The sequence below is a fragment of the Octopus sinensis genome, unplaced genomic scaffold (genome assembly GCF_006345805.1).
Source record: "Octopus sinensis unplaced genomic scaffold, ASM634580v1 Contig03611, whole genome shotgun sequence".
Taxonomy (NCBI): domain Eukaryota; kingdom Metazoa; phylum Mollusca; class Cephalopoda; order Octopoda; family Octopodidae; genus Octopus; species Octopus sinensis.
In genome coordinates this window covers 2,269-12,142 of record NW_021826701.1, presented here as the reverse complement: position 1 = coordinate 12,142, position 9,874 = coordinate 2,269, and the positions used below count along the sequence as shown (strand labels likewise).

The 9,874-nt window shown below is 38.6% G+C and overlaps 1 protein-coding gene across 1 annotated transcript; it reads left to right on the top strand.

Annotated features, from left to right (window-relative positions):
* The first annotated feature begins 6 nt into the window (after window positions 1-6).
* Window positions 7-7,588, top strand: LOC115227483 (glycerol kinase 2-like). Its single transcript, XM_029798293.2, has 3 exons — window positions 7-167; window positions 1,524-1,604; window positions 7,519-7,588. The coding sequence occupies exons 1-3, from the start codon at window positions 35-37 to the stop codon at window positions 7,536-7,538; spliced, it is 234 nt and encodes a 77-aa protein (XP_029654153.1). The 5' UTR covers window positions 7-34; the 3' UTR covers window positions 7,539-7,588.
* Window positions 7,589-9,874: the final 2,286 nt, after the last annotated feature.

Sequence of the window (9,874 nt, the reverse complement as noted above, 5' to 3'; positions counted from 1 at the left end):
TAATTACCGCTTAATTTAAACAGTGAGACCCTCCATGCCTGAAACAACAGCTTTAGGAGCTGCAATGGCTGCAGGATGTGCGGAAGAAATCAATCTTTGGAACATGGATCCAACCAAATATCCCAAAACCATAACCGATACTTTCCTACCAACCATATCAGCAACCGGTAACTCAACCTTTCCGTTCTCCTCTCACGCATTTATCCAAATATCTTCAAATTCTTTTCTCTTTTTTCTGCTTCAATTTGTAGATTTTTCAATATTTTCTTCTTGATATTGTAAAACATGTCACAACAACAACAACATTAAACTGTCAAGACGAAACTCTGTAATGTTATGTCTTGCTGTCATCACTCTCAGCATCTCTCTCTCTCCTCGTTAGAAAGGGAGCCATTTGCGGCTGCTGAACCTGCTAGAGATAGTAGCCAAATGTCACTCTGTTGCTCATCTCAAGTAAGGAAATGACACATTCGATAAGGCAGGTTGATCACTTCTGGAATGCCTTTGATCATAGGTCGGCTCAAGCAGAGCTGAACCATGACTAAAAAACAAGAAAAACCCAGCTAATGTAATTCACCCTGCATAATCCCACCAACAACAACAACCATCATACATATAGTGTGTGTGAGAGAGAGAGAGAGTGAAGTTACTAACGGTTTCACTCTCAAGGCATTATTTGGCCTGGAGTTATTATAGTATGAAACACTTGCCTAAGGTAACGATACACAGGGAAATGTTGTTTTAAATTATTGCAAATTGTGGAATATTGTGAAGAATGCTTGAAATAACTGAAATAGGCTAATGGCATAAATTAACATAAATTAGTTAAGGGCTTAAATTAACATAAATTATGTTATTGAAAATCAGAATGTAAACATTTCTCAATTGAAATTTTCCTCCTAACTGGAGAAAGAAAACAAAAACCTAGCGGTAATTGTTCAAAACTTTCAAAGAAGTCATTATTTACAATTGACGGACTTTTGTCCTCATCTTGTTTTGTTGTTCAAAGAAGAATTGAGATAATTTCCAGAATCTCTCAAGATTAGATTTAATTAATCTGCAGCAACTGCTTATAAGAGAGCCTCTACTCCACTAGAAACAGCAGCCAAATTGCCTCCAATCATATCTTTCTATCATGAAAAACAAAAGGTATGTTGAACAATGTAGTCTTAGATAGACTTGTCCTCAAAGGACCTACAAATAAAAGGGGAGATGGTCATTATAATTTTTGCTGGACATTTACAACTGAAAGCTTTTCATAACCAGAATTACCTTTGGCCATTGATCTGCTTCATCAGAGCTGATGACCTGAATTAAACACCACGACCACCACCACCTAAATGATAATTTGTCAGTTTGAAGAAGAATTCACATTGCTAGATTAGTGCAAAGTTTTATTTTAAAAGTGAGAAGCAGCTACACACACGCACGCACACACACACGCACACAATGTACATTTGCTTAAACAACAGCAACGGTCTACTACTACTACTACTACTACTACTCTTCCTCTTCTGCTTCAGAACGTGACAAAAGGTTCCAGTGGTGGAAACTGGCCGTGGAACGTTCTCTCAACTGGAAACTGGATTCTCCCGATTTGACTGGTGAGTTGTTTTGATTTTGTTTTTTAATTTCTGTTTTTTGGACGGGTGGCTGGGGATAGCAATATTCTGCATGAAGAAACGTGCAGGGGACTGGAAGAATTTAGGGAGCAACAGACAAAATGTCTTCTGTTGCTTTGCAGAGTTCAATTAACCAAAAACTGGGGTCAATGTAATTCACTTGACATTTTCCCCTTAAATTTGAGGGCCTGTGCCTATGTTAGAAGTATAATTAAGAATTGGTTTGAGTCCAAAACAACTAACTTTGCTTTGATCTTAGTATATTACTGGTACTTAATTTCATCATCATCGTCATCATCAACAAAAAACATCCCTTTTCCATACTGGTATAGGTTGGACATTTTGACAGGAGCTGGCAAGCCAAAGAACTGCACCAGGCTCTATTGTCTGCTTTGGCATCCTTTCTAGGATTAGATGTCCTTCCTACTAGCAACCACTTTAGAGAGTGTACTGGGTGCTTTTCACATGGCACCAGCACCAGTGGAGGTCACCAAGTAACTTGCAAGACAAAGACCTCCAATTAGGAAGTGGGAATAGTATTGGGGGAGGTTTTTTCAAAACTATATTAAGTGACAAGGTGGCATATTCAGTATATTTTGCTTTATGAGTTCAATAAAGGCAACAACGCAATGTTGGAATATTAATGCAGTATATGGGGGTCGGACAAAAAGTGTAAGATATTCTGAGCCGGGAACCACAGCCTAGAAGACGAGCCTCGTCCTGGAAGATCTGTAGAACACAACGAGGACGTCCTGCAAACTTTGGTGGAACAAAATCCCATCATAACTGTTGAGTAACTAGCAGAAAAGCTTTGATTTGGCCATTCAACCATTATTCGACACTTGCATGCCATTGGAAAAGTCAGCAAATTGGATCAGTGGGTTCCTCACAAACTTTCTCAGTCTAATCGCACACAGAAAGTGAATGTGTGCTCTTCTTTGCTGTCACGTCTCACAAATGAACCTTTTTTGGACCAAACAGTGACTGGTGACGTGAAGTGGATTCTCTTTTTGGATATCAAGTGCCGAAGACAGTAGGTAGGAAAAGGGGAAGCACCAGCACCCCAGGCTACAGAAGGTCTTCACCCACATAAGATGTTGTTATCTGTTTGGTGGGATATGAAAGGTTTAGTTCACTTTGAACTTTTTAACTCAAACCAAATGATAACAAAGGAGATCTACTGCGAGTAGCTTGAGTGATAGAAGAAAAATGACCATCTTTGGTTTCAAGACAAAAGGTATTCTTCCATCAGGATAATGCTTGGCCACATACAGCGAGGACAACATTCCAAAGGCTGGAGCAGTTTGAATGGGAAACGATGCCCCACCCACCATATTTGCCGGACATTGCCCCATCTGATAATCATTTATTCCACAGTAATCAGAATCATTTGGACAGAAAAAATATGAATTCTGTAGAGGAGGTCAGAACAGGACTGGAGGAGTATTTTTCAGCACGGACAAAGTGAATTTTGGAAGAGGGGCCTTGTAAGTCCATCAGATAGAGGGAATATTATTGTAGAAAATGAAGCAAAGTATATTTTAGATTAAAAAAGAACTTTGTTTATCTAAATTTTGAAAAATGAAAGAAGTATAAAAGAAGCTGCATTATTTCTGGGATGAGGCAATAAATGCAGTGAAATTGTTATCTCCTGAAATCGGGGTCAGTAGTTCTAATTACATGTGACCTACAAGCTGAGTCAGCACTACAGGTTCAATTCCCCTTGGAAGCCTTTTACAGCACTTACATTGTGTATCTATAAATTTTCATGGGTTTATATTTTATATGAGGAAGGAGCAGTGTCCATGACCTCCACAAACTGGTGACCCTGATGTTATTTATATTCAGGGTTGGACTGAAGCCAGTCAGCAATCTACAAAAAGAAGGAATTGAAAAGGGTTTGTAGTTTTAGGCTGCAGGGGTTGGAAGGAATAAGGGTTAGAGCAGGGTGTGTGCAGCTAGGGGACAGTAGGAGAGCAAGAGGAAGGGAGAAGGGAATGTCATAGTGTGGAGGAAGAAGGGCCAGTGTAGGTGAATTTGTAGAGAGAGAAACTTGTGGGTTTGTGGGCCAAACGTGATTGGTTAAATATCATCCTAATGAGTTGCCATTAATGAAGACTTGACTGATTAACCTAATAACCTAATCACAGTGATAAAACATTTTCAGGATTTTTTATTATCTAGAAAACATTGGTTTCTAACCTTGGCACAAGGCCACAAAAGCAGGGGGGTGGGCTAAGGGTGTCATTGGTTTAAATCAACCACAGCTTGTCACTGGTACATTATTTTAACCCCACCTCCCTCCCCAGAAGGATTAAAGGTAAGGTAATGTGGGTTTTGTATTTTGTTTGGAAAAAAGACAAGAGTCATTCCTGAGGTTTTTGTCTTTTTTAAATATTAGAAAAGTGTTCCCATTGGGGGTAAGATGGTGTTGGGACAGGGTTTACAAAGAGAAAAGATTGTCAGGTCTCGTGGTTTTGCTTTTGTTGTACTGGTTGTTGTTGTTGTTGTTGCTGTGATTGTAGTAGTAGTAGTAGTATAGTCTATGTACCATTTCAACAGACTTAACGGCATGGAACGCATCTGGTTGAAACAATCCATCCACTCATTTCTTCATTAGCCATAGACATCTCATTCCTCCTCCGGCAGCTCTGATTCATGACTTCAAAATATATGGCCCCTATTTATCACAGTTTTTCTTTACGGCTGCTCTAATGAGCAGATTAAGCAACCATTTCTAACATTGTTGGGTCACAAATTTTCCAAATAAAACCACTGCTTCTTCCTCTCCATTGTATTGTCACCTTACGGAGCTTCTGACAGATTTCATTGCCCCCATTTAAGGCCTGGAAACAAGCTGAGGGCTGAGCTTTAATGGGTCCTTGTCTACTAAATTCCTCATTGAAGTTGTCACTAAATCTGATGGCAAATGTCTTTTATTCAGTTCTTACAAACCATCCGTTTCCAACCGTTTTTCTTTGCAATCATCAGATTACAGAACAAGGGGTCTTGTCAAGGTCCTTCTCCCAATTAATGCTAGTGTAGTATCTGGTGTGTTGGGCAAGTATTTTCTACTATAACCCAGAGTTGGTCAAACCCTTGTGGAGTGAATGTGGCAGATAGAAACTGAAAGAAGCCTGCTATGCGTGTGTGTGTGTCCTTGTGCTGACATCATGTGATGGTAGTAAGCAAGTACCATTCTCATGGAAGGAGTGGTATCCATTTCCAATTTCCATGAAAGTATGTCTGGCCATGGGCAGATAGGTGTGTGTTCGCCACAGGAAAGACAACTGACTGTAGAAAACCTGCCTCAATGAGTTCCATCTAACCCATACGAGCATGGAAAAGTGGAAGTTAAAACAATGATGATAATAATGATGAACAATTTCTCCTGCATCATTTGCCTCACCAGAGGAGGTCCTCAGTGGTTCGCCACTTTGTCACACAAACTCAAAACTGCATTTCACCTCAGCTAATTTCATTCCTAATTAAGTTACAAATTTTTCTCCTGTTAACTAATCATTTACAATTAACTATGTTTTTGCTACATCAGTCATTTCTAATGATTGATTGACAAATATGCTTCACCAATTATTTCTGCCATCTCAGTGACCCTCCCTCCTAATTCTGGCCACTTTTTTCATCTTGATAATGACTATTTCAACCTAATAACTCTCAATTTCTATAGTTGGCCCTTTTGGTTTTCTTGGTGCAGTGTCCACTTATCTCTCTTTCTCTCTCTGTTTATTCCATGACCCCTCAAAGAAGTCTGTCCATGCCTCCTTTTCAACAATGACTTTCTGATTTTTACCACCAGTTTTTTTTTTCTTTCTTTCTTTCTTCAATCTGGATTACCTCATACTAATCCAGAACCCCTTATATACTTCCTCCCCATGTCAGGACCGTTGTTTTCCGGTTACCTGCTTTGTTTCCCCCACTCTTGTCTTTTAGCATCTATGCCTCCCATGGAATGTCATCTTCCATGAACCTTGCTCCATTACACACCTGGTCTGTGCTTTGCAGCAGACCTGGTCTGCGGAAGCTCTCAGATGCAGGCCTTTCTCTTGACCTTTTCAATATGGACACCTTCCACTGTTTTAAGCCTACAAATGGCTAAGGGGTTTTTCAGCTTCCATTGTCCTTCTTGAAAATGTCTTGTGTCTCAGGACTCAGTTCTTACTCTCATGCACCATTCCCTCCAAACTCTTGGACACACACCACACACACACACACACACATATTTAACAGTTAGTGTACAAAAGAAATTCATGTCAATTACCTAAACCCTAAACAATATAATTTATAATTACACCTTTGACACCTTCAGTGTGAACCTGCCTTCATTACATGGAAAACAATTGCACAAGACTTTTGTTCACATGACAGAAACATGGTGAAGTTCACTTTGTAACCATGGGGTTTTCAGTTCAATCTCACTGTGTTCCATGTTGGGCAAGTGAATTCTATTGTAGCCCTAGGCTGACCAAAGCCTTGAGAGGTAAATTTAGTTGATAGAAACTGTACAGAAGTCTGTTGTATGTGTGTGTGTGTGTGTAGATTCATTTCATTCATTCATTTGATGTCCTTTTTCTATGAGTTGAACAAGGAGTCATTCGAAGCAGCAATGCGGCTAGATGACTTTTGCTGTCACCAATCCCTTATACTTTTCCAGTAAGGGATTTTGTGTATGTGTGTGTACACATTCAAAAGGTGAGAGCTAGAAATGCTCAATACAGCAAATCTTTTTTGAGGATTAAGTCCAGTGGCATAAAAGTAATTATAAGAGGAATCGAGGTGAGCCAAGATGATGACCCCACATGACTGTTGAAGTAGTTGAGCTTATTATTTCTTCCAGGCCCTTGCATATTACTCAGTTATTGGGTAATAATCACTTTGTTGACGAATCAGATCTGATTGTGGTGTGTGAGCAGGTTGTACTGATTGGAGGCCCAGTCTTCCAAGTTCTTTTACAGTTCTTAAAAAAACTGAAGGACTGCTGCAATAAGTGTGTGAATCTGAGAGGGGAATATGTTCAATAAAACCTTAACTGATCCCCCTGTATTTTCTTTTACCCAAAGACAGGTACTTTTTAGCAACTGCTCAACACACACACACACACACATCATTCATTTATTGTTTTATGTCCATTTTTGCAGACTCGTCTATGTCAGGCAAATGTATATCATTGATTTGTTGTTTTATAGCGAAATGTCTTTCTTGTTTCAAACCCTTGCTTGTTTGTCAAGGAAGGGGGGGGTCTCTTTTTCCACATCATCTGCAGACAGTTTGTTGCCATGGAAACGACAACAAACTTCATCTCGTGTAGCTCCACTGCTTTTCATGAGAAGCACACACACAGTTTTAAAGTACTCACCACAGATACTCTCTCTCTCTCTCTCTCACTCACACACACACGACTGACTTTGTACAGTATCTTCCTGCCAGGTTCTCACACAAGGCAAAAGTCAGTCCCATGTTACGGGAGAAGACACTTGCCCGCAGGTGCCGGACGGGGGAGTTGAACAGAAACCATGTAGGAATTTTGTTTTAGCATCCTTATCTACTTATCGCTGGGTATAAACCATTGGCTGAGGAACCAGAGACAAAACTGTTTCGTTTATATATAAACTTATTGTGTAGTAAAACCAGAAGGTCAGGCTTTAATGATGGCCCCTAATGTTGTTAGTTTGAAAACGGTTTCAAATTGGTGAAATTCCTTTCTGGTCACATTGGAGATGATTAACATTTTATTTCAATATATAATTAAGTCTCTATACTAAAATATCAGCAGACCACATTTCAGACTAACCATTACCTCTGTGTCCATTCTGACTTTCCTCTCTACAAACGGTCTCACACAGAACCCTTCAAGTTCTTGTTATCTTCTATTCTGCAGGTAACGAAGGGAGTTCGTAAAGGGAGGTAATTTCTTCAGATCTTTGCCATATTTCAGATCTCAGTTGTGTGAACGTGTGTATATGTGTGTGTGTATCTAGACATATGTATATGCATATATATATATATATATATATATATAAGGATTGTGAATTTCAAATCAAGTTTTTTGGGGGCTTTGTTTCCAGAGCAGGGAGTTCTGATTTTTGGAAATCAAATCATGGAGGGGGGGGGGGAACACAGACTAAACAAATTTGTTAAATTTTTTTTTTAAATTGAAATTTAGATTCTATAAAATTTATAACCTGAATTTAATTATTGAATCCTTTCTTTTTAATTATGAATTTAGTTTGTAGATCTTTAATTTTGTTATATGAAAAATTTCAGTTACAATAGATTTAAAAACTTGAATTGAAATTCTACTTTAAGTCCACATATATAAATACATATGTCTACATATAAATGTGTGTGTGTTTGTGTTTGTCTACTCTCCAGTTCAGCTCTCTTTTGCACCTACCATATATAATAATTGTTATGGAAGAGAAGTCACCGACTTCTTTCCTACTAATTCCACTTTTGCTCACAGATCTTGTTTCTTCTAATTGGCATTAACTAATTTAACTAATTATTAAATCAGAGATTTTCTTCTTCTGCCGACTTTAAACTCTAACCAATCCTTCTTTTATTAATACCAGAACTTCTTTGGGGCTTCTAAATTATTCAGGTTTTATTTTCCACTTTACTAAATTCTGCTCTGCTTTCTTTACATCCAAAGGATTTGGGTTCTAAACTCGCAGACAACATTCTTTTATAAATTTCCTCATCATTCTTGCAGAAAATGTGGCTTGAAGAGAACTTTAGACTTTATTCTTTGTAGAAATTTCTTCCTAATTTTTCCCCTTTTTTATCATTTAACGAAAATAATTGATGAAGATTGAGCAAAGACTGAAACGGCAGAAATAATAGCTTTTTCTCCCTCATTTTAGAGACAAATCATATTTGAATAATTGAGGTAATCTCCTTTTAAGATGATGTTTAGTCTCAGATCAACCTCCACTCCAGCCATGATCACCCATCAGGATGTGTCTTGGAACACATAATACAATGTCAAGACAAAGGTAACTCCCTCCACCTGATGTTCATAAAACAATGGGCTTCTTTTAGTTTCCATCTACCATAGACTTTGGTCACCCCAGGGCTTCAGAAGAAGCCAGTTGCACAAGGTGCTGCAATGTGGGACTGAACCCAAGACCACAGGCTTAGAAGCAGGCACACAGTCACACTTGCAACTTATATATTATTATTATTATTATTATTATTATTTGCCTGAATCTGAGTAAATGACCGGAAAAGCAAATCTAAAATGTTTGAGCAAATCTTCAAAACCACATTCTGGATCAGGTGGAGCCAGCAAGGGAGGGGGCCTCCTCGGGTTGACACCATCTGTTAGAAATAGCACCCAAATCTCCCTCAAATCAAATCCTGCTGACTTAATACAGGATATTTTGAGTTAGAGATCCTGGATTCCTAGTAGAAAGGTCACCTTAAATAATGTACTCCAAGGTACACTTTTGTAGAAAAAAAATGATGGGATGGTCATGGCTTGACTGCACTTTGATCATAGGCTTAGTCAATCAGTAACGACCTGGGCTTCCACAACACCAACAAGATGACAATGAATCGTGTGCTCTGAAGTCTTTTCTCTTTCAAACCTGGTTCAAAACACCTTCATTTCATCCTTGAATTGTGCTGCTCGTTAAACTAATTAGCATCTTGGTTAATGTTAAATTCCTAACCCACAGTTTTGTTTCTTAAATGTTGTTATAATGTTAATTAATTTATTCATTGTTTGTTAATTTTGTACAAATTCACTCCACAATCGTTGGTTGAGGTAAACAGTTTCTATTCTCACTCGTAACAGTTTCTATTCTAACAGAAAACAATTGTTTTTATAAGCCTACGTTCACCTTAGCTTACAGTTAAATGAAGGCTTGCAATGGTGGCAGAATTCTGTTTGCTTGTTTCTTACCAATCGCTTGTCCTCCTGTGTCTTGTGACATGTGCGAATGATAACTGGCTTCTCATCTGTCCTTAATCGTTCAACCACCACACTATTTACTTCACCCCTCTTCAACAATTGCCTCACTCTCACTTTTTACTATTCTGTCAGCATGCTGTCATCTCATAATGCTTATGAACAGATTCAATGTTATCTTCATTACATATCCAGTCTTCCCTGCATCCCCTCTTCCATGATTTTCTATTCAACATCATTACCAACAACCATCCTCTAACATTCACTGTCTCTCTTCCGTTACTCTCTCTCTTATTTCCTTCCTTTGCCTAGCGCTGGTACC

Excerpts from the sequence above, each read along its gene's own strand:
- LOC115227483 (XM_029798293.2), top strand. The coding sequence starts at position 35 with ATGCCTGAAACAACAGCTTTAGGAGCTGCAATGGCTGCAGGATGTGCG. Across the intron at positions 168-1,523 it reads ACCAACCATATCAGCAACCG|AACGTGACAAAAGGTTCCAG; the intron begins GTAACTCAACCT and ends CTTCTGCTTCAG. Across the intron at positions 1,605-7,518 it reads GGATTCTCCCGATTTGACTG|GTAACGAAGGGAGTTCGTAA; the intron begins GTGAGTTGTTTT and ends TCTATTCTGCAG.